The following is a 25,021-nucleotide window of genomic DNA, read 5'->3' on the forward strand; positions in this document are numbered from 1 at the left end:
CTTTGTCAAATTCATCACATTTATATTGAGTTGGCCAGAAAGTGCCTTCTGCTTTTAAGAAAAAATAAAAGACACATTTTTTTCATTTTCACCAAGAACTTTATTGAACGACATATTCACCCTTTTGTTCCACTACCTTCTGCCATTTTTCAGGAAACTTCATGATTCCATCTTCCCAAAACTTTTCATCTTTTTGAGCTAAGAACTGTGCCAGGTGCCTTTTACAGTTTTCCAGGGAATTGAAATTTTTTCCATTAAGAGAATTTTGTAAAGACTGAAATAAACAAATCCACAGGTGCAATGTCTGGTGAATATGGCGGATGAATTAAAACTTCCCAGCCAAGCTGTAACAGTTTTTGCCTGGTCATCAAAGAAACATGTGGTCTTGCGTTATCCTGATGGAAGATTATGCGTTTTCTGTTGACTAATTCTGGATGCTTTTCATCAAGTGCTGCTTTCAGTTGGTATAACTGGGAGCAGTACTTGTTGGAATTAATCGTTTGGTTTTCTGGAAGGAGCTCATGATAGAGGACTTCCAGTCCCACTCTAGACACAACATCACCTTTGGATGAAGACTAGCCTTCCGTGTGGTTGGTGGTGGTTCACTTTGCTTGCCACATGATCTCTTCCATTCCACATTATTGTACAGTATCCACTTTTCATCACCCATCACAATTTGTTTTAAAAACAGAACTTTTTATTATGTTTAAGTAGAGAATCGCATGCAGATATACGGTCAAGAAGGGTTTTTTTTTTTTGCTTAACTTATGTGGAACCCAAGCATCAAAGCAATTCACATAACCAAGCTAGTGCAAATGATTTTCAATGCTTGATTTGGATATTTTGAGTATATCGGCTATCTCCCACGTGGTATAGCGTTGATTGTTCTCAATTAATGTCTTAATTTGATCGCTATCAACTTCAAATGGTCTACCTGACCGTGGAGCATCACCCACTGAGAAATCTCCAGCACGAAATTTCACAAACTACTTTTGACACGTTCGATCAGTCACAGCACCTTCTCCATACACTGCACAAATCTTTTTTTGCGTTTCGGTTGCATTTTTACCTTTCTTGAAATAATGAAGCGTAATATGCTAAAAATGTTGCTTTTTTCCTTCCATCTTCAATATTAAAATGGCTACATAAAAATTCACCAATTTTGATGTCTTTTTTTAAAATGCACGCTGATATCGCAGCTGTCACATAAAATTTAACAAAATTGTTTGAATGAAGTTAAAGACAACTAAGTGCTCCTAGAGCCATCTTACAGAAAAAACTGAACCTTCTGGGCAACCCAATATAATTTCTGTCCTGTATGGATTCTCAGGTGTTGAGTGAGGGCTGAGATGTGATAAAAGGTTTTGCCAAACTCATTACATTTGTATCAGTTCTCTCCGGTATGAATTTTTTGATGACTTACAAGGTGTGATTTTTCACTAAAGACCTTGGCACACTGATTACATTTGTAAGGATTCTCTCCAGTATGAATTGTCTGGTGTCTTATAAGGTGTGCTTTTCGACTAAAGAACTTACCACACCCAATACACTTGTAAGGTTTCTCTCCCGTATGAATTCTCTGATGTCTTGTTAGGTTACTTTTTCGACTAAAGAGCTTGCCACACTTAATACATTTGTAAGGCTTCTCTCCAGTATGAGTTCCCTTATGACTTTTAAGGTGTGCTTTTCGACTAAAAAACTTACCACACTCAATACATTTATAAGGTTTCTCCCCAGTATGACTTCTCTGATATCTTGCAAGTAATGAATTTTGAGGAAAGACATTTTCACACACATCACATTTATGTAATTTCTCTTCTGTATGGAGAAACTGATGTCTGCCAGGTTTTGAGTTGTAATGAAAGATTTTCCCACACTCGTTACATTTGTAAGGTTTCTCTCCAGTATGAACTCTCTGATGCTTTCCAAGGTTTGGCTTTTGAGAAAAGAACCTGCCACAGTCATTACATTTGTAAGGTTTCTCTCCAGTATGAATTCTCTGATGACTTTCAAGATTTGAATTTCGATTGAAGACCCTGCTACACACATTACATTTGTAAGACTTCTCTTCATTATGAACTCTCTGATGCTTTGTAAGGTATGCTTTTTGATTAAAGAATTTGCCACACTCATTACATTTATAAGGTTTCTCCCCATTATGATTTCTCTGATATCTTGCAAGGAATGAATTTTGAATAAAGACATCTTCACATACATCAAATTTATGTAATTTCTCTTCTGTATGGAGAAACTGATGTCTTCCAAGTTCTGAGCTGTAATGAAAGATTTTCCCACACTCATTACATTTGTAAGGTTCCTCTCCAGTATGAGTTCTCTGATGACTTGCAAGGTATGAATTGTGAGTAAAGACTTTTTCACATACATCACATTTATGTACTTTCCCTCCTGTATGGAAGATCTGATGTCTTTTGAGGTATGATCCCTGAAGGAAGGTTTTGCCACACAGATTACATTTGTAAGATCTTTCCCTGTGTGCTTCTTGTTCTTGTGTCACTACTGAAGGATGCACAAAACCACTCGCATATGTATTAGAAATGTTGTTTTGCACACTAGAAGAAGTTCCTTCAAGTGGTGAAAATGAGGCACTGCTCCTGATATCCTTGTCCACTTGAATAAATTCATCAATCTTCTCTTCACTTTTAAATATATGCAGTTCAACCCAAAAGCTTAATGCCAGCCTGTTTTCAGTAGGCTTGATTCCTGCAACACTTCTAACATGATGATCTCCCTTCTCAGTGAGATTTTCGTTATGTGTTATAGGTATTCGTTTGTAATTACTTTCCTCATCTCTCTTCTGAGACACTAAGTCATATATATTTTCTTGAACATCGCTGAGGTAAAAATGTTTCATTTCATTCCTTTCATGTCTTTCTGACATCACTGTTTGGAATACTTCTCCTCTATCAGTATTTGCTTTCAGTTGTAATATCTTGATCACATGCATATAAGAGATATCTACAAGATATAAAGAACGGTAAGTATCCCATTCATTACAATTCATGAATAAATGTTTCAGGTTAAATAAACCACGCTAAACCAAATAATACTTCTACCAAGCAAAGTTATGAACCTCACCAACCATGATATTACAATTTGTAGAAACACAATAGGAATGATTCTTCACTAAAGCTAAAGTCATCAGAGGTAATTCCAGTAATTTTATGGCACAGTTTTAAACAACCTATGACAAAAATACTCATATTGGAAAAACTGCTGTTAGCTATCAAAGTGTAGTTTTCACCCATGATGCCAAAGCACATACCAATTATCAGTAAACATACTGGTAATCTTTACTCGAGGAGAAAAGGATATTAAGCTATGTGTGTGTGTGTGTGTGTGTGTGTGTGTATGTATATATTTTTTCAGAATACTTATTATACATGAATAAATGCTAAAGAACCAAAACTATATTGTAACAATAAATAAACCAAAACTAGCTTATCTAATGAATAATCTAAATGACTGCCACTTTAGAACTGGGAAACAAATATAACACAGAGAAAATGAAGAATTTTATTAAAAAAATTTTTTTTTTGACCAGGCCCATGTGGCATACGGGATCATAGTTCCCCAACCAGGGATCAAACCAGTGCCCCCCGAATTGGGAACAAGATGTCTTAACTGCTGGACAACCAGAGAATTACCAATAAAACATTTTTTTAAAACAACTAAATATTTCTAAAAACCTCCTATAAAACTATGTACCCATGAAGAAGCATAAAACATCTGTAAGATCACCATCTGGAAATCAAAATTAAATAAACTAATTATCAATAAATGAAACATTCTCCAGTTATATGAGCAGCCAATAAATGAGCAACTCCCTACATATGCAGGGACCTTAAACATCCAGTTCATTGGCTCTGGCATACATGTAATGAAGAATGAGCAACTTGTAAATTTATTTAATTACAGTCAGATACAATATTGTCGGGAACAAATTGCAAAAAATAAGGTATACAAGATATAATGCAGACAAAAAGATAGTATAGTAAAAATAACAGAATAATAATATATCTTTTCAGCCAAAGTAACTTGAGTTTTTACTATAAAAAATACACTATTCAAAGCCATCTAACAGTACTTATTCCTTTGAAAAGGCTTGAGGAAAATTATCAAGATTTTTCAAGGAAAGGAAGTAGACTCAGAGGATTATGTACATGACCTCAATAGACAAAGAAACCAGTGAGAGAACCAGGATGTGCATATGGACTTAAGTGTGAGAAAACATATTCTTAAGATGACCCTCAACCCAAGCAGCCCACCAGACTAAAGCACCAAAACAATTTAATGAAAGAATAACTGAAAAACTGGTGCTAGTCAAAAGAATATTTATAGTTGGGGGGGGAAAAGGATCTCCATCTGAACTCTACAGGTGTACAGAAATTAGCTCAAAGTTAAAAGTTCTGGCTGTTAGGAAAAATGCTTCTATTGACAATTTTTTACAGCATGTTAATGTGGATAAATGTTTACGTACACCCTGGGTATATCTGTAAAATCAGAATTCTTAAGTGTGATATTGTGACTTATTAAAAATACGGACTTAGTGATTCAGATGAGAAATTCATTACTTCCACTCACAACTTATTTGCCAAAACTGGACCCTTGGCTTGCCTTGATGGAATGGGGCTGCAAGATTAGATAATGGGCAAAAAGAGTAAGAGACGTTTCACTAAAATCAATATACAGAATAAAAGTAGGAAAAAGAAAATATATTTAACATCACTAACCAGTGTAAGACCTTTGAGTTTTCTGTTTCCTCCATGTGAACCCCCAACTGCCTTCAGGGGTCATAAAAAAGGGAAAGTCTCTACTACACTCTAGTGATGTTCATTAGGAACTTGTAATTGTCTGTGGGAATTGGTAAATGGGAACAAAGTTTTTCAGAAACATTCTCAACTCACCAACTGTGCACTGTCATTGAAACACAGCTGAATTGATGTTGTGGTTCTAGGAGATGGTATGTCAGAATAAAAAACACATCTTAGAGACTGGCTGTGTCCCTCCCACCCAACACTCTTACACTACACTAAGCCCACAGTTCTAGCAGCAGGAAGGCATCAGCAAAGTAATTTGCTGAGGCAAAAGAGTATGCAAGGGGAAAAGCAGTAAATGTTCACATCTCAAACATGCAATGCTCTAGGGTAGAAACTAATCCAGTGGCAAAGACACAGAGAAAGGAAGAATAATTCTGAAAAATGAACGGAGTTTGTGGAGAAAAATTACAGTTCCTGAGGACCACAACAATCCCTGACTGCTACTACTATAATTTAACGTAATGCTCACTGATGGTGGTTGTGGATGGTGGTTATCTATGAAGCATGTAATATGATATTAAATTTATCTATAACTTTAAATCTAATTTGCCTGACATAAAAGAGCCCTGACACTATTTTCGTGGTAATAGAGTAATTGCTATAAAATGTCCATGATATAACGAAAATATTTTTCTAAATAACTCCTATAAAACTATGTGCCCATGAAGAAGCAGAAAATATTCTGAAATGTTATATCATCTGTAAATAAAAATTAAATATTAATAAATGAAATATTCTCTAGTTATATTAACAGCCAAAGTCTGAGCATTTTAAGGATATGATTACATTAGTTAAGAATGTGAACACAAAAAAGAATGCTACTAAAATATTAACTATAAATATACTTTAAACAAAGAAATGTATTGGCTTTAGAATATCAAAAGTTCATGCTAACGCTGCATGTGATCAAACATTAAAATTAGCCTACCTCTCAAATTACTAAAAATCATATCATTATATTTCTTAACATTAGCTTTGCAAGGAAAAAAATGAAACCAATGAGGAGTAATATCAGCAGGATAGCAGAAAAGTAAAAAAAAGGCACTCATTAACACATGAGGAACCCAAGTTTAAAACAATATATAAACATACAAGCCTTTGGGAAAACTCTACAAACGAGTTAAGAAGCCATACCACCCAAGCAATTGCCTATCCCGAAAACACTAAACCAAAAAGTGTAGGAAAGTTCATGACAATTTGCTGGCCTTTGACTCCCCAGTTCTTTCTTAAATTGCATTGAGATTGAACTGGAGGAAGCCTCCCAATTTTCAGAGGTGCCCTCAGGAGGAATGATAATAAAAACCACAATGAGATATTACATCATGCCTGTGAGAATAGCTCTCATTAAAAAGACCAAAGGTGACAATTGTTATTGAGAATGGGGATAAAATGGAATTCTAGTAACTGTGAGACATGGGTTTGTGGCATTCCTCAAAATCAGAAAAAAAACCTGGAAAGACTTATCAGTCAGGCTCTGTTGATACTTTCTCACATCCATGATGACCACTCCACTACATAGCCTGAAGTGATTTGTACGTAGCAGAAAAATATTACAGGGCTTCCCTGGTGGCGCAGTGGTTAAGAATCCGCCTGCCAAGGCAGTGGACACGGGTTCGAGCCCTGGCCTGGGAAGATTCTTCATGCCATGGAGCAAATAAGCCCGTGTGTCACAACTACTGAGGCTGCACTCTAGAGCCCGTGAGCCACAACTACCGAGCCCACATGCCACAACTACTGAAGCCTGCGCACCACAACTACTGAAGCCTGCGCACCTAGAGCCTGTGCTCCGCAACAAGAGAAGCCACCACAACGAGAAGCCCGCACGCCACAACAAAGAGTAGCCCCTGCTTGCCGCAACTAGAGAAAAGCCCGTGCGTAGCAATGAAGATCCAACACGGCCAAAAACAAATTTAAAAATTTTTTAAAAACAGAAATGGCTCAGGGATCTAAACAAGAAGACAGGGATTGAGACAGATTAATGCAGGTTCTGAGGTGCCAGATGGAATCAAAGAGCAGCCAGTGTTTTCCCATCTTCTGATGAGGCTTCCTAAAAATATCAAATGGGGACGGAAGCAGGAAATGTTCAGGGACTGGCGACTGGACTGACAACTGAGCATCCAGTGGAATCATGCCCTGAAGGAGAGATGAGGGTAAGGGACCTCCATAAAACAGCCTGCCTCATGCTCCTCAAAGACAAGCAACAGCAAGTTCGCAGGAGCCAGATGGCGAGTGTCGTAGATCATGATAAAAATTGTGCTTCTGTGTCTGTTTGAGCGGCAGACCCACTGGAGGGTGAAAGAATACATTTTACGTGTTGAAGGACAGAGCCCTATAACTGTCTGACTAGGGCAGAATTCCCAAATACCATTAATAATGAGGCTTCCCTTCTGCCCTTCTGAGATCTGACCTGTGTTCACACTTTGATACATCCCCAAGCTGCACTCATGTCACTCTCCACAGCCCAGCACTCTGCCTCATGCTACAATATGGGTAAAATATTCAGATGATAAACAGAAATTCCTACACCTGAGAAAAAAGAAACATGGTTTGCTGTGGCTTTTCCAGAATCATGGTTCGTTATTCAGCTAAGGATTGAGGACACTACTGAGGGATCTAGAAAAATATTTCAGAAACTTACCCACTGCTTGCCTCCTTTTGCATACACAGGGAACAGTTAAAATGCAGAAATCCACTCCCTCTTGCGAGAACACTGGAATCACAACTAACTGCTGAACAATCATCGATCGGAAGACACTGGAACTCACCAAAAAAGATACCCCACATCCAAAGACAAAGGAGAAGCCACAATGAGACAGTAGGAGGGGCACAATCACAATAAAATCAAATCCCATAACTGCTGGGTGGGTGACCCACAAACTGGAGAACACTTATACTACAGAAGTCCACCCACTGGAGTGAAGGTTCTGAGCCCCACATCAGGCTTCCGAACCTGGGGGTCTGGCAACGGGAGGAAGAATTCCTAGAGAATCAGACTTTGAAGGCTAGCGGGATTGGATTGCAGGACTTTGACAGGACTGGGGGAAACAGAGACTCCACTCTTGGAGGGCACACACAAAGTAGTGTGCACATCAGGACCCAGGGGATGGAGCACTGACCCCATAGAGACTGAACCAGACGTACCTGCTAGTGTTGGGGGGTCTCCTGCAGAGGCAGGGGGTGGCTGTGTCTCACCGTGAGGACAAGGACACTGGCAGCAGAAGTTCTGGGAAGTAGTCCTTGGCATGAGCCCTCCCAGAGTCCGCCATTAGTGCCACCAAAGAGCCTGGGTAGGCTCCAGTGTTGGGTCACCTCAGGCCAAACAACCAACAGGGAGGGGACCCAGCCCCACCCATCAGCAGACAAGTGGATTAAAGTTTTACTGAGCTCTGCCCACCAGAGCAAGAGCCAGCTCTATCCACCACCAGTCCCTCCCATCAGGAAACCTGCACAAGCCTCTTAGATAGCCTCATCCACCACAGGGCAGATAGCAGAAGCTAGAAGAACTACAATCCTGCAGCCTGTGGAACAAAAACCACATTCACAGAAAAACAGACAAGATGAAAAGGCAGAGGGCTATGTACCAGATGAAGAAACAAGATAAAACCCTAGAAAAACAACTAAATGAAGTAGAAATAGGCAACCTTCCAGAAAAAGAATTCAGAATAATGATAGTGAACATGATCCAGGACCTCGGAAAAAGAATGGAAGCAAAGATCGAGAAGATGCAAGAAATGTTTAACAAAGACCTAGAAGAATTAAAGAACAAACAAACAGATGAACAATACAATAATTGAAATGAAAAATACACTAGAAGGAATCAATAGCAGAATAACTGAGGCAGAAGAATGGATAAGTGACCTGGAAGACAGAATGGTGGAATTCACTGCTGCACAACAGAATAAAGAAAAAAGAATAAAAAGAAATGAAGACAGCCTAAGAGACCTCTGTGACAACATTAAACGCAACAACATTCACATTATAGGGGTCCCAGAAGGAGAAGAGAGAGCGAAAGGACCTGAGAAAATATTTGAAGAGATTATAATCGAAAACTTCCCTAACATGGGAAAGGAAATAGCCACCCAAGTCCAGGAAGCACAGAGAGTCCCATACAGGATAAACCCAAGGAGAAACACGCCGAGACACATAGCAATCAAATTGGCAAAAGTTAAAGACAAAGAAAAATTATTGAAAGCAGCAAGGGAAAAACGACAAATAACATACAAGGGAACTCCCATAAGGTTAACAGCTGATTTCTCAGCAGAAACTCTACAAGCCAGAAGGGAGTGGCATGATATACTTAACGTAATGAAAGGGAAAAACCTACAACCAAGATTACTCTACCCGGCAAGGATCTCATTCAGATTCGATGGAGAAATCAAAAGCTTTACACACAAGCAAAAGCTAAGAGAATTCAGCACCACCAAACCAGCTCTACAACAAATGCTAAAGGAACTTCTCTAAGTGGGAAACACAAGAGAAGAAAAAGACCTACAAAAACAAACCCAAAACTATTAAGAAAATGGGCACAGGAACATACATATCAATAATTACCTTAAACGTGAATGGATTAAATGCTCCAACCAAAAGACACAGGCTTGCTGAATGGATACAAAAACAAGACACATATATATGCTGTCTACAAGAGACCCACTTCAGACCTAGGGACACACACAGACTGAAAGTTGAGGGGATGGAAAAATATTCCATGCAAATGGAAATCAAAAGAAAGCTGGAGTAGCAATACTCATGTCAGATAAAATAGACTTTAAAATAAAGAATGTTACAAGAGACAAGGAAGGACACTACATAATGATCAAGGGATCAATCCAAGAAGAAGATATAACAATTATAAATATATACGCACCCAACATAGGAGCACCTCAATACATAAGGCAACTGCTACCAGCTATAAAAGAGGAAATCAACAGTGACACAATAATAGTGGGGGACTTTAACACCTCATTTACACCAATGGACAGATCATCCAAACAGAAAATAAAGAAGGAAACACAAGCTTTAAATGACACAATAGACCAGAGAGATTTGATATTCATAGGACATTCCATCCAAAAACAGCAGATTACACTTTCTTCTCAAGTTCGCATGGAACATTCTCCAGGAGAGATCACATCTTGGGACACAAATCAAGCCTCAGTAAATTTAAGAAAATTGAAATCGTATCAAGCATCTTTTCTGACCACAACGCTATGAAATTAGAAATCAATTACAGGGAAATAAACGTAAAAAACACAAACACATAGAGGCTAAACAATACGTTACTAAATGACCAAGTGATCACTGAAGAAGTCAAAGAGGAAATCAAAAAAATACCTAGAGACAAATGACAATGAAAACACGACGACCCAAAACCTATGGGATGCAGCAAAAGCAGTTCCAAGAGGGAAGTTTATAGCTATTCAAGCCTACCTCAAGAAACAAGAAAAATCTCAAATAAACAATCTAACCTTACACCTAAAAGAACTAGAGAAAGAAGAACAAACAAAACCCAAAGTGAGCAGAAGGAAAGAAATCATAAAGATCAGAGCAGAAATAAATGAAATAGAAACAAAGTAAACAATAGCAAAAATCAATAAAACTAAAAGCTGGTTCTTTGAGAAGATAAACAAAATTGATAAACCATTAGCCAGTCTCATCAAGAAAAAGAGGGAGAGGACTCAAATCGATAAAATTAGAAATGAAAAAGGAGAAGTTACAACAGGCACCACAGAAATACAAAGCATCCTAAGAGACTACTACAAGCAAGTCTATGCCAATAAAATGGACAACCTGGAAGAAATGGACAAATTCTTAGAAAGGTATAACCTTCCAAGACTGAACCAGGAAGAAATAGAAAATATGAACAGACCAATCACAAGTAATGAAATTGAAACTGTGATTAAAAATATTCCAACAAACGAAAGTCCAGGACCAGATGGCTTCACAGGTGAATTCTAACAAACATTTAGAGAAGAGCTAACACCCATCCTTCTCAAACTCTTCCAAAAAATTGCAGAGGAAGGAACACTCCCAAATTCATTCTATCAAGCCACCATCATCCTGATACCCAAACCAGACAAAGATACTACAAAAAAAGAAAATTACAGACCAATATCACTGATGAATATAGATGCAAAAATTCTCAACAAAATACTAGCAAACAGAATCCAGCAACACATTAAAAGGATCATACACCACGATCAAGTGGGATTTATCCCAGGGATGCAAGGATTCTTCAATATACGCAAATCAATCAATGTGATACACCATATTAACAAACTGAAGAATAAAAACCATATGACCAGGCTTCCCTGGTGGTGCAGTGGTTAAGAATCTGCCTGCCAATGCAGGGGACACGGGTTCGAGCCCTGGTCTGGGAAGATCCCACATGCCGCGGAGCAACTAAGCCCATGTGCCACAACTACTGAGCCTGTGCTCTAGAGCCTGTGAGCCACAACTACTGAGCCCACGTGCCACAACTACTGAAGCCCGCATGCCTAGAGCCCGTGCTCCACAACAAAAGAAGCCACCACAATGAAGCCTGTGCACCACAATCAAGAGTAGCCCCCGCTCGCCGCAACTAGAGAAAGCCCGCGCACAGCAATGAAGACCCAATACAGCCAAAAATAAATACAAATAAAATAAATTTAAAAACAAAACAAACAACATGGTCATCTCAATAGATGCAGGAAAAGCTTTTGACAAAATTCAACACCGATTTATGATAAAAACTCTCCAGAAAGTGGGCATAGAGAGAACCTACCTCAACATAATAAAGGCCATATATGACAAACCCACAGCAAACATCATTCTCAATGGTGAAAAACTGAAAGCATTTCCTCTAAGATCAGGAACAAGACAAGGATGTCTACTTTCACCACTATTATTCAACATAGTTTTGGAAGTCCTAGCCATGGCAATCAGAGAAGAAAAAAAAATAAAAGGAATACAAATTGGAAAAGAAGAAGTAAAACTGTCACTGTTTGCAGATGACATGATACCATACATAGAGAATCCTAAAGATGCCACCAGAAAACTACTAGAGCTAATCAATGAATCTGGTAAAGCTGCAGGATACAAAATTAATGCACAGAAATTTCTTGCATTCCTATACACTAATGATGAAAAATCTGAAAGAGAAATTAAGGAAACACTCCCATTTACCATTGCAACAAAAAGAATAAAATACCTAGGAATAAACCTACCTAGGGAGACAAAAGACCTGTATGCACAAAACTATAAGACAGTGATAAAAGAAATTGAAGATGATAGCAACAGATGGAGAGATATACCATGTTCTTGGACTGGAAAACTCAATATTGTGAAAATGACTATACTACCCAAAGCAATCTACAGATTCAATGCAATCCCTATCAAATTACCAATGGCATTTTTTACGGAACTAGAACAAAAAATCTTAAAATTTGTATGGAGACACAAAAGACCCCGAACAGCCAAAGCAGTCTTGAGGGAAAAAAACGGAGCTGGAGGAATCAGACTCCCTGACTTCAGACCATACTACAAAGCTACAGTAATCAAGACAATATGGTACTGGCACAAAAACAGAAACATAGATCAACGGAACAAGATAGAAAGCCCAGAGGTAAACCCACGCACCTATGGTCAACTAATCTATGACAAAGGAGACAAGGATATACAATGGAGAAAAGACAGTCTCTTCAATAGGTGGTGCTGGGAAAACTGGACAGCTACATGTAAAAGAATGAAATTAGAACACTCCTAACACCATACACAAAAATAAACTCAAAATGGATTAGAGACCTAAATGTAAGACCGGACACTATAAAACTCTTAGAGGAAAACATAGGAAAAACACTCTTTGACATAAATCACAGCAAGGTCTTTTTTGATCCACCTCCTACAGTAATGTAAATAAAAACAAAAATAAACAAATGGGACCTAATGAAACAAGCTTTTGCACAGCAAAGGAAACTATAAACAAGACGAAAAGACAACCCTCAAAATGGGAGAAAATATTTGCAAACGAATCAACGGACAAAGGATTAATCTCCAAAATATATAAACAGCTCATGCAGCTCAATATTAAAGAAACAAACAACCCAATCCAAAAATGGGCAGAAGACCTAAATAGACATTTCTCCAAAGACATACAGATGGCCAAGAAGCACATGAAAAGCTGCTCAACGTCACTAATTATTAGAGAAATGCAAATCAAAACTACAATGAGGTATCACCTCACACCAGTTAGAATGGGTATCATCAGAAAATCTACAAGCAACAAATGCTGGAGAGGGTGTGGAGAAAAGGGAACCCTCCTACACTGTTGGTGGGAATGTAAATTGATACAGCCACTATGGAGAACAGTATGGAGGTTCCTTAAAAAACTAAAAGTAGAATTACCATATGATCCAGCAATCCCACTACTGGGCATATACCCAGAGAAAACCATAATTCAAAAAGACACATGCACCCCAATGTTCATTGCAGCACTATTTACAATTGCCAGGTCATGGAAGCAACCTAAATGCCCATCGACAGACGAATGGATAAAGAAGATGTGGTATACATATACAATGGAATATTACTCAGGCATAAAAAGGAACGAAATTGGGTCATTTGTATAGAGTCGTGGATGGATCTAGAGACTGTCATACAGAGTGAAGTAAGTCAGAAAGAGAAGAACAAATATCGTATATTAACGCATATATGTGGAACCTAGAAAAATGGTACAGATGAACCGGTTTGCAGGACAGAGATTGAGACACAGATGTAGAGAACAAACGTACGGACACCAAGCGGGGAAAGTGGCGGGGGGTGGGGGTGGTGATGTGATGAATTGGGAGATTGGGATTGACATGTATACACTGATGTGTATAAAATGGATGACTAATAAGAACCTGCTGTATAAAAAAATAAATTAAATTAAATTCAAAAAAAGACACGAAAAAGCAGAAATGCAGCTCACTTCCTACAACTCCTAACTCAAAAGCACATGGGTAGAAAACAGGAAAGTGGGTATGCCCAAAACTTCCAATGAACTTTGTAAATATGTAAGCTCTAAAACATCTCCTGATGTATCATGAAGTGGACAGATCATCTGAGGAAAGTTAGGTTTAAACTGATGCCGGGACTTCCCTGGTGGTCTAGTGGTTAAGACACCATGCTTCCAATGCAGGGTTGCAGGGGAGACAGGTTTGAGGCCTGGTCGGGGAACTAAGATCGCACACGCCGTGCTGTGCAGTGAGGCCATAAAGTAAATAGCTAAATAAAAATTTAAACTCCTGATGCTGCATCCTGAAGGTTTTCATATCTCGGTCAGCAGGCATTTTAGATCAGTCAAGAAAAACAGGAGCTCCCAAGAGGCACAGAAGGGAAAATGCAAAGATACCCAAGGGCAGATGGCAATATCTAGAGGGAAGTTATCCTCACCCACGGAGATCAGGTTCCTGTAGTTCTCCAACATCACGTCCCTGTATAAGGCCCTCTGGGCAGGGTCCAGGCATTCCCACTCCTCCTCAGTGAATTCTATGGCCACATCCTTGAATGTTAACAGTCCCTGAAATGAAAACACATTTCACCAAGGGGCCCTGAGGAGAGTTCTCATTTTCACACCAAATGACAAGAGAAGGGTATGGATCAATTCAGTTGAAGTATGTATTCTGACAGATCTATGTAAAGGGATTCAGAGCAAATTGTACGTCTCTAAGTTTTATTTCTTATGCTTTTTCATAAAATCATGATTTTTCATATTTGTGGACAATACATGAAATATAATACATACAAATAAAATTCAATAATTTGTTGTCTATGCAGAAGTATTACACATTATGTTTTAAACACTAAGTGATATTCAATATCTAGATGAGTTACGGGTATGAGTTGTGAGTTCAGAAATGACAAAAGCCACAGTGGCTTTAAACAAAAGTCACAATGAGGGGTGTTGTCTCAGGACATATTTTTGCTTTTTCATACTCATTTTTATTCATTTGAATATCAGAAGTTTTGGCGAGATGAAAAAGTATCAACTCTACTAAGTGGTACTAACATGAAAAAAACAGAATACTTTAAGGGCAATCTCAATAAAATAATTATATTCAAAAATATACATACCATTTTTCTCCATTTAAACATACATAAGCAGGCATTAACAAAAGCCATAAAAAGTTTGTTTTTCCTACTAATAAAACATTGATGCAACATTATAAATTTTATTAGTATTATGCATAATTTCCACAGATTAAGAAACAAATTATCACAAAAATAAAGTTAACAATTCCTGGAGAATTAAAAGTCATGACAAATAAGAATATGGAAATAATATATTGTAATTAAGCAAGAACACTTCACCAAATGATACGATAAGAAGGAAATAAGAAGGAAACACTCAGGACTTCCCTGGTGGTCCAGTGGTTAAGACTCCATGCTTCCACAGCACGGGGCATGGGTTGGATCCGTGGTCAGGGAACTAAGATCCCACATGCCACGAGGTGCGGCCAAAAAATTTTTTTTTAATTAAAAAACAAAAGAAGAAGAAGGAAACACTCAGTGCATTCTCTCTGAAGTTACAGTGGAGTGAAGGGGGCTGGCCAGGGCTCCTGCCTTTCATCACTATACAGAGTGCTTGAGCAGGGACCACTAGAGGAAGTAACAGGAGGAAAACAGAGAACAAGAACAAGAAACACAGAGAGAGTGTGTCAGAGTTGGAACTGTTAACATTCACAAATATAAGGACATGGAAAGGCGAAAAGTGAAAGGAAAAAAAAAAATTCCATCCTAATGACAGCAGGGGTGACTACATTATATCAGACAAAATAAAATAAGTACACAAACACAAGACAAAATACATTATGTAACAGTAAAAGGGTAAAATTACCAAAAGCTAGAACAATTATAAATATGTATACATCTAACATCATTGCTCACCCTAAAATGAAGCAAATCTTAACAGAAATAAAGAGAGAAATAGATAGCACAATATTAGTAGCAGATTTCAATATCCTGGGTTTACCTACACATGGAAACAAAAAGAAGATCAATAAGGAAACAGAGGACTTGAAAAACACTACAGTACAAGTGTACCTAACAGACATGTACAGAACACTCCACCCAACTACAGCAGCAGAAAACACATCCTTCTCCAACATGCGTAAAACATTCTCCAGGACAGACCACATCTCCCACAAAACAAATCCGAACAAATTAGAGAAGACTGAGATCATAAACAGTATCTTCTCTAAACACAAGCAAATAAAATTACAAATAGAAAGCGGAAGCAAAACAGGAAAATCTGCCAAACGTGGAAATTACACAGCTCATTCTTAAAGAAGCAATCACCAAAGAAGAAATCACAAGGAAAATGTAAGAATACTTGAATGGAAACAAAAAGACTACATATGAAAATTTCTAACAGACAGTGAAAGCTGTACTAAAAGGGAAGTCCACACTGCTAAATGATTACAACAAAAAGGAGAAAGATGCACACTCCACCCTACTGTTCAAGAAACTACTGAACATCCCAGACAGAGCCATTGGACACCAAGAAAAAATTCAAAGTTATCCAAACTGAAAAAGAAGTAAAATTATCTTATTTTTAGGCGACAAGTTTTATATGTAGAAATCAAAAAGATTCCAAGAGAAAACTACTACTCCAAAGAGCAACGTTAGAAAAGTTGCAGCATAAAAACTGAGCACGCAAAAATCAGTTGCATTTCTTTTATTTTTTTTTTTAAACAGTAGTTCTGGGTTGTTTTTGGTTTTTTTTTTTAATATTTGTTGATTTATTTATTTGGCTGCTCCGGGTCTTAGTTAAAGCATGCGAGCTCTTAGTTGCAGCATGCGAACTCTTCATTGTGGCACGCATGTGGGATCTAGTTCCCTGACCAGGGTTCAAACCCGGGCCCCCTGCAATAGGAGCACTTAACCACTGGACCACTAGGAAAGTCCCCAGTTGCATTTCTATACACAATGAACAATGTCAACAGAAAATTAGAGAACGATACTATTTTCTAAAGCATCAATGGGATACAATACAGAGGAAAAAAATGAACCAAGTAGGTGAAAGGCGTGTACACTGAAAACCACTAAAAGTTCTAAGAGAAATCCATGGAGATACAAATTAAAAAAAAAAAAAAAAAAAAAAAGACACTTTGCACTCATGGATTGGAAAAGTTAATAGTCTAAAAATCACTATATTACCAAGAGAGTTCTATAGATTCAGTGGAATCCAAATCAAAATTTCAATGGCAATTTTTGGAGTAACAGAAAATATAATGCTAAAATTCACAGGCAATCACAAGGGACCCAAAATAGCCAAAATACTCTTGAAAAAGAAGGTAGAGGCCATCACTTTTAGATTTCAAAACATATTACAAAGTAATCAAGATGATGTGGTACTGGCATAAACACAGATACATAAACCAGTGGAGCAGATTAGAAAACTAAGAAATAATCCTTGGTAAATACAAAAAATGTACTGGCAAGGATGCCAAAACTACACAAAGAGGAAAGGACAGTCTCAGTAAGAAATGGTACTGAGAAAATAGATATCTACTAGCAAAAGAATGAACCTGGTGGGGGTGGACTTCCCTCGTGGTCCAGTGGTTAAGAATCAGTCTTGCAATGCAGGGGACGCCAGTTCGATCCCGATCAGAGAACTAAGATCCCACATGCCGCAGGGCAACTAAGCCCGAGTGCCACAACTACAGAGCCCACACTCCACAACTAGAGAGAAGCCAGTGCTACAATTAGAGAGAAGCATGTGCACCGCAATGAAGAGGCCGCTTGGTGCAACTAAGACCCGACACAGCCAAAAATATAAATAAGTAAATAAATAAACATTTAAAAAAATAACTAAAAAAAAAAAGGCACTTCCCCAGTGGCACAGTGGTTAAAAACCTGCCTGCCAATGCAGGGGACGTGGGTTCCAGCCCTGGTCCAGGAAGATCCTACATGCTGCAGAGCCCATGCACCACAACTACTGAGCCTGCACTCTAGAGCCCACGAGCCACAACTACGGAGCATGGGTGCCACAACTACTGAAGCTGGTGTGCCTACAGACGTGCTCCACAACAAGAGAAGCCACCACAATGTGACACCCACACACCGCAATGAAGAGTAGCCCCCACTCGCCAAAACTAGAGAAAGCCTGCGCACAGCAACAAAGACCCAAGGCAGCCAAAAATAAATAAATAAATTTATATTAAAAAACAAAGAATGAAGTTGGGGACTTCCCTGGTGGTCCAGTGGTTAAGACTCTGTGCTCCCAATGCAGGGGGCCAGGTTTGATCCCTGGGCAGAGAACTAGATCCCACATGCATACCACAACTAAGAGTCTGCCTGCCGCAACTAAAAGATCCCGCACGCAGCAACGAAGATCCTGTATGCCGCAATAAAGATACCACACATGCCACAACTAAGACCCAGCACTACCAAATAAATGAATAAACAAATAAATATTTTAAAAAATATTTTAAAAAATAAATTAATTAAAAAAGAGTGAAGCTGGAAACATACCTGCATCAAAGATAAAAACTTCTGTGTGTAAAAGGATATAATCCACAGAGTAAAAAGACAACTTCTGAGGAATGGAGGTGATGAAAGTGACTTAAAGAACTTCCAACTGTCAGAAATTTAGGTTGATTTCACAGTTTAAATTCAATGAAGCAATAAAACACCCATCATCACTTAAGTCTGCTTCTGAATTCCCATTCCATTTCATTCTCAATCATTAGGATTAGAACAAAGTGACTCAGTCATTTAGCTTCAATCGCCTTGGAAAAAGTCAGAAAGAATTTCCGCTTACTGGTCTATTTTCCAGATTTTACCCCACTATTGTGCATATTAATACCTGACTTCCATGTGCAGCTTCTTTATCCTGGTTTACAGAGAGCAGACAGTGCATCCTGATGGGGCCCTAAGCAATCCCTGCTGCCCAGTAGCACTGACACCACGTCTGAATCTGTGGGTGTGAAGCCCTGCCCAGGACTACACCCAGCGGAGCCTCTTCACAAGTTCCAGGTCACTGGGTCATGGGGAGACGGGATCTAAGTGGAGATGACAGGCCCTGAGGGAAGGACCTGGGTGGGTGTGAATGTACAGGTGTCAGGCAGGATACTTCAGAGTCAGACAAATTTACCGAGTCCAAATAAGAGCATTTCAGGAAGGACAGACAGAAAAATCAACTGAGAATATGACATTACCTGAGAAAGAGCCATTTCTGACTCCTTTTCTTTCCTCTCCCTCCTCTTCTGGGCTTCTTCCTCAGACAACGTGAGTCTTTAGAGGTCGATCTTCAAAGCTGGAAACAGGCTGTTTAATGCTTAGAATTGACACAGCCCCTTCCTGAGTCACCACCACACACACAGGGAAGACCTCAGCATGTGGAACAGACAGTCCCCTGCTGCCCACTGTCCCAGGAGGGGCTCAGGACAGTAAACTCCCACACAGAGACCAACACGTGCATTTTCCCACACCTTCTTCAGATCTCCTGGTGAGGCCCTCACGTACACAGCAGCAGCGGGCACCTCAGTTGGACCCAACGACCCCTGCAGGTCACAGACCAGCCCTGATCCATCCCCACGCAGAGCAGAGCCCCCTCAGCCTCAGCCCGGATCTCAGCCCTCAGGAACGGGGGGGGGACTCAGAGTCCTGATGTTCAGTGACGGATCCAGACTGCAATCACTTCGGGCACGTTAACTACTACTGAGGCTGCACACCACACTGACGATATGAGGGGACATCTCTAGTCGGGGGTAGAAAACACGCGTACGCAAAATGCCTCATCCATCTCATGTGAAGGCTGGATTGCGCACCACTCACAGGAAGCAAGCGCAGCACACCTCCCACTTTCTTCTTCTTTTCCAGATGTATAGATATATAACCGATGCATAAAAATTCTGTACATATGAGGAATACACTGTGACTGCATCCAGTTTCCCCCCTTCCGTCTGCACTACTATGTGCTTCCATTTCCTTCTGTTTGGGTCTCCCTATTTCCTTCTCTTTCTCTTCCCCTCTACTCTCCTGATATTTCTGCCCTCCTCTCTGTTTCTTTTCTCACACCTGTCCTGCCCCACTCTGCAACTTGCTCCCCCTCTTGATGTTGTCTCTCTCCACCCTTCCTGATTGTCCTACATCTCTAGGTATTTCTGCCTCTTCCTTCCCTTATCTGTGCTCCCTCTCTGCCCTCCAGGTTACACCCCTTCTGTCCCTGTTACTCTCCCTTCCTCCCCACTCTCTGGCACGGCAAGTGGCTGTGCTTCCTTCCTGCTCTCCCTGTCATCCCTTGTCCTCATACTCTCCCAGCACCACAATGCTATGAAGGCCATGGTTCCGCATTTTATCCTCTCTCCGACTCTCTGTGTGAAGGGCCTCACCACTGTTCGCCGCCCGCTACCGGTGATCCAGAGCCCCCCTCTCTATGCTGCTCTATGTCAAACTCTGGAGATCCAGCTTTTTATATACTTCTCTATTTCATTCACTTTCTCCTTTCAAGGCATAATCTCTTTCCTTTTACAGTCTATTTACAAGTCGCTCAGCCATCCTCTATGTTCCTATCGATGCTCCCTCATTCTTTTGCCTCAGTTGTTCTATTTCTCTCTCAGCCTCTCTCTGTCTCTGCTTCTCCTGATCACCTCGCCAACGTATTTACAGGGATGGAGACTGAGTAAGATGCCCGCCAACCGCAAGAGACCATTTTCCATCGGGTGGAATTTGGGATGGAAGAACCATAGGTGTCATGCGGCTGGCACAGGTCACCTCCCCCAACGCCGGGTGAGGGGAAGGGCTGACTACGAAAGGGAGGCTGGGGGAGCAGGACAGGCCCGAGGAGACGCGAGGACAGAGGGGCTGGGAGGGAGGGAGGGGGTCTCCGGATAGGGGCGGGCTCTGCAGAATCCCAGGACCGGGGAGAGACCTCTGCGGGGCGACCTGCCTGCCCTCCAGGGGCCGAGAGGGCGAGGCTGGCGGGGCGGGGGGCGCGGCGCGCATCCACTTCGCGGAAGAGGACGTTACATGGAGCGGCGAGGGGGAGGGCGGAGGTACTAAAGGGTTTTAAACAGGAAAATATCGCGAATGGAGGTGTCTACCTGGACCGAAGGCGGAAAAGCCAAGAGAACCGACCAGCCTCAGAGCGAATTCAAACCCAAAGAAAAACATACCCGACCTGTATCGGCGACGTTTGGATTTACTTCGGACGGAGGGCCGGGTGATGGGATTTTAGGTCCGAAGTGACTCCGAGACCCTGAGGATGGAGTAAGGGGGGACCGCGTAGCACAGATTTACACTAGAATAGAGAAATTTACGCTCCGCAGGGCGATCGTCGTTCCGAGAGCTAAACTTCCGGTTCCGTAAGAAATTGCGCACGCGCAGGTTTAGAGGCGGAACTTCCGGGAGCGCGGCCCGGGCGGAGCGCTACGGGTTAGAGGGGGCGGGAGGAGGGCCCTAACCCGCTCAGTCGGCGTCCGGAGGCCGGGCCGGTAACGGTACTTTCATGTACCATGAAAACGCTCATCTTGAGTTCTTATCTGGAACAGGTTTAAGATAAAAGCTTTCAGTTGTGTCTGAAACTAAGATGTTTCCTCCTGACAAGTTGAAAACGGTTTCAGTGAAAAGCGTGAGAGCAGGTTTCTCTCACGTCCCGCTCCTGCGGCTCAAGCAATTCAGTGGTTGGGAACGTGGGTCTCCAAGCGGTAGCTGTGGGGCGCTAGTTGCATCCCAGAACGTTTCCTGCAATTAGAATTAATTTAGGCAGTTCGAGGAAAGAAGAGCTGGACTTGGCTCTATATTACAAACTAGAATGGAAGATACAAAACTTTCCCCGTGTAGAATGGCCCATTCATGCTGACACCCTACCGAACAGTTTTTCCTTTCTGTTTCTCATTCAGCCAGGTGGCCGAATGAGGCTGAATGACAACACGTGTCAGTTCCAGAGGCTCAGGGACAAATCCCGGAGTCTTGAGACTGGAGGACTAAGCCGTGTGATCATTTCCGTCACTAACCATTGCTTTAAAAAGAGCAATACACTGTAAAAAATTGTTGTAAATTGCATTGTTCATTTTTTTTCCCCAAAGTGTTTTATTTGCCTCTTAAAACTTTTCCCCCCAGTTTTATTGAGACGTACTTGACATACATCACTGTATGAATTCAAGGTGTGCAGCATAATGTTCTGACTTTCATATGTTGAAATAGTTATCAATAAGTTTAGTAAGCATCCATCATCCCATATAGGTACCATAAAAACAGAAAGCAAAAAAAAAAAAAAAAACGGAAAAAATATTTTTCTTTTTATGAGAATGTCGACTGGAAAAAATGCACAACGCGAGAGGTGCGTTGTTTTATTTGGGGCAAAATGAGGACTATACCCCAGGAGACAGTCTCAGATAGCTCTGAAGAACTGGTCTGAAGAGGTAGGGTGGAAAAGTCACTATAACTGTTATTTTGGTGAAGGGGGACAAATGCAATCAAGCACGCATTTTTGCAGAATGTTGTTACCATTCCTGTGGAGGTTACTGCTAGTCATGAGGAACAGATATCTTCATTAATGATTTAGTGCTTATCTAGATACGAGGAGATTCAAGAATTTGGGCTCATAAAATCTTCTCCTGAAAATATCTAAACATCCCAAGGCCTGTTCTGACCGTTTTTACAGCGCACAGAGTGCGTCATTCCTGATCTCCACCCTAAAATACTTTTACGGTGTCTTGAAGGTCACCCACTGCACCAGCTATTGATTTAAGCCTTGTAGAGTCAGACGGCAAGTTCCAAGTTTAGTTTGCAGCGCCCCCTCATGGCCATAAGTTCAAACCTGTTCGGGAGGCATTTCATGACCATTTCTTAGCATGGTGCTAGGAATGCTCGTTCCTAGGTCGGGGAAGGATTTTATTGATAGGCCACTCACTGCGCTATTACTGGACTAGGCCTTATTAACAGTAGCAAAACGTCTCTGGACCACCTGTTTTACTATTCTGTTATGGTACACGGGGAAAAAAAAAATCCCTCTTGTTGCTTCTTCCCCATAACTAGTGTTACACCGTTACAGTCATTGATCTCATAAAAACTATGTAGCTGGTCAAGTCCTTCAGGTCACCTACTCATCATTATTTTTATCAGAGGCTCAGTCACACATTTGGTAATACGAGAAACAATCGCCTTCTGAAACAGGCAAAATAGAAGTAATATAGCAAGTAGCATTGATAGAATTATAAGTAAATATTTAAGCCAAGAGCCTCCTACGCCAAACCAGATTTTGAAGAAGTCAAGACTAGGGAATGGGTCACTTTAAGGCTGAGATCTGACTTTTCATATGGTTCATTAAATGTGTTATATCAGAGGATTCATCAGGTATGAAAACACAGCATGCAGTTTGAATTATGGCACAGGTGCTCCCCTGAGATGCCCTAAGGATGTCAAGGGCCATGCAGTTTTGTAGCACAGCTTTACTCATCATAGAGACCTCAGAATTCAGTAGGCTACTAGCCTGATTAATATCATTTAAAGCCTATTGAGTGAATTTTGTTAAGCCTCCAGTGTGGGCAATTACACTCTCCAATCCTATTGAATGTGCAAAAGTCGCTGGTAAATGATCATAACAGTGGAATGCAGATTTCTTGACCCACCAGGATCATACCTATGGTAAACTGGTATGGCCATCTCCAAACTGGTATGTACATGACCTTGAGTCCAAGGGACTTTACAATACTATATTAGTTGGAATACTTATATTAGTTGCAGGCATACAGCATAGTGACACAGTATTTTAATATGTTATACTTCCTTAGAAGTTCTATCAAAATAATGGCTATGAATCCCTGTGCTACACAATATGTTACTTAAGATATTGCTTATCTATTTTATTTATTTTATTTATTTATCTTTGGCTGCGTTGGGTCTTCATTGCTGCGCGCGTGCTTTCTCTAGTTGCGGCAAGCGGGGGCTACTCTTTGTTGTGGTGCACAGGCTTCTTATTACAGTGGCTTCTCTTGTTGCGGAGCGCGGGCTTCAGTAGTTGCAGTACGCGGGCTCAGTAGTTGTGGCTCGCGGGCTCAGTAGTTGTGGCTCGCGGGCTCTAGAGCGCAGGCTCAGTAGTTTTGGCGCACAGGCTTAGTTGCTCCGCGGCATGTGGGATCTTCCCGGACCAGGGCTTGATCCCGTGTCCCCTGCATTGGCAGGCAGATTCTTAACCACTGCGCCACCAGGGAAGTCCCTGCTTATCTATTTTATACCTAGTAGTTTGGATCTCTTAATATCATGTTGCTATCTTGCACCTCCTCCCTTCCTTCTCCCCACTGATATCCTACATTTTTTTTTAATCTGTGAGTCTATTTCTCGGTTGCTATATATACTTCTTGGATTTATTTTCTAGATTCCACACACAAGTGATAGCATATAGTATTTGTCTTTGTCTGACATATGTCACTAAGCATATTGCATGGAATATTATACTCTCAGGATAAACAACAAAGACAGCTGACAAGTCTGTTTCTAACATCTTTTCCCTTTACCTTTCTCTGTTTTTGAGGTGGAAATATGAAATTCAAAAATTCTCATTTCTTATTAAAATTAGCTAATATTCGGAAAAACGTGAAATTATTGTTTTCATGAAAATGGGACAAAATCTAAAAATTAACAGGGTTTTGCCTCTCAATCTTCACCCTTCTTAGTCATAAGAAGCCATGTTGCTATAAGGAAAGTGAAGAGGGAATTTTCTGGTGGTCCAGCAGTTAGGACTCAGAGCTTTCACTGCAAGGGCCTGGGTTTGATCCCTGCTGGGGGAACTAAGATCACGGAAGCCACGCAGCATGGCCAGAAAAAAAGTGAAGAATAAGTGGTCATGGAGGTAGAAGGAGCAGAGGACCCATCACATCCCACATGGCACCCTCTGGACTTCCTGTTACATGAGAATAATAAACTTCCTACTTCTTTCAGTTACTAATTTCCAGGTGGTTTGTCACTCACAAGTAAAAACTATCCTACCTGACAAATAGGATTTTTACTTTGTGACGGGTATAGAATGGAGCCTTTCAGAAAGAATCTTGAATTTAAAATTCTGTGGCTTAAAAAAAACTTCATGGGGACTTCCCTGGTGGTCCAGTGGCTAAGACTCCGTGCTCCCAATGCAGGGGACCTGGGTTCAATCCCTGGTCAGGGAACTAGATCCCACGTGCTGCAACTAAGAGTTTGCATGCGGCAGCTAAAGATGCCGCCTG

General features: G+C 40.5%; 2 protein-coding genes and 1 long non-coding RNA gene across 5 annotated transcripts in view; 2 read left to right on the top strand and 1 right to left on the bottom strand.

Moving 5' to 3' along the window:
* Positions 1 to 21,110, bottom strand: part of LOC309616854 (uncharacterized protein) — a 90,773-nt gene extending 69,663 nt beyond the window's left edge. Inside the window, exons 1-4 of one of the 3 annotated variants that reach the window (XM_082368103.1) lie at positions 20,975 to 21,110; positions 19,016 to 19,113; positions 14,247 to 14,373; positions 77 to 2,976 (exon numbers count right to left, since the gene is read on the bottom strand). In XM_082368103.1, the coding sequence (XP_082224229.1) occupies positions 1,388 to 2,976; positions 14,247 to 14,373; positions 19,016 to 19,030 (1,731 nt within the window). In that variant the 5' untranslated portion in view covers positions 19,031 to 19,113; positions 20,975 to 21,110 and the 3' untranslated portion in view covers positions 77 to 1,387. Of the gene's footprint in view, positions 1 to 76; positions 2,977 to 14,246; positions 14,374 to 19,015; positions 19,373 to 20,974 lie in introns of those variants that run through there. The other 2 variants (XM_082368102.1, XM_082368104.1) reach the window with 2 other exon arrangements.
* Positions 1 to 25,021, top strand: part of LOC309616851 (zinc finger protein 836-like) — a gene marked incomplete at its 3' end in the record, with an annotated part of 476,825 nt that overhangs the window by 170,639 nt on the left and 281,165 nt on the right. The gene's annotated exons all lie outside the window — the stretch shown is intronic.
* Positions 1 to 25,021, top strand: part of LOC309616970 — a 188,410-nt gene that overhangs the window by 154,014 nt on the left and 9,375 nt on the right. The gene's annotated exons all lie outside the window — the stretch shown is intronic.

This window comes from Balaenoptera borealis, assembly GCF_965194805.1.
Source record: "Balaenoptera borealis genome assembly, chromosome: 19".
Classification (NCBI taxonomy): Eukaryota; Metazoa; Chordata; class Mammalia; order Artiodactyla; family Balaenopteridae; genus Balaenoptera; species Balaenoptera borealis.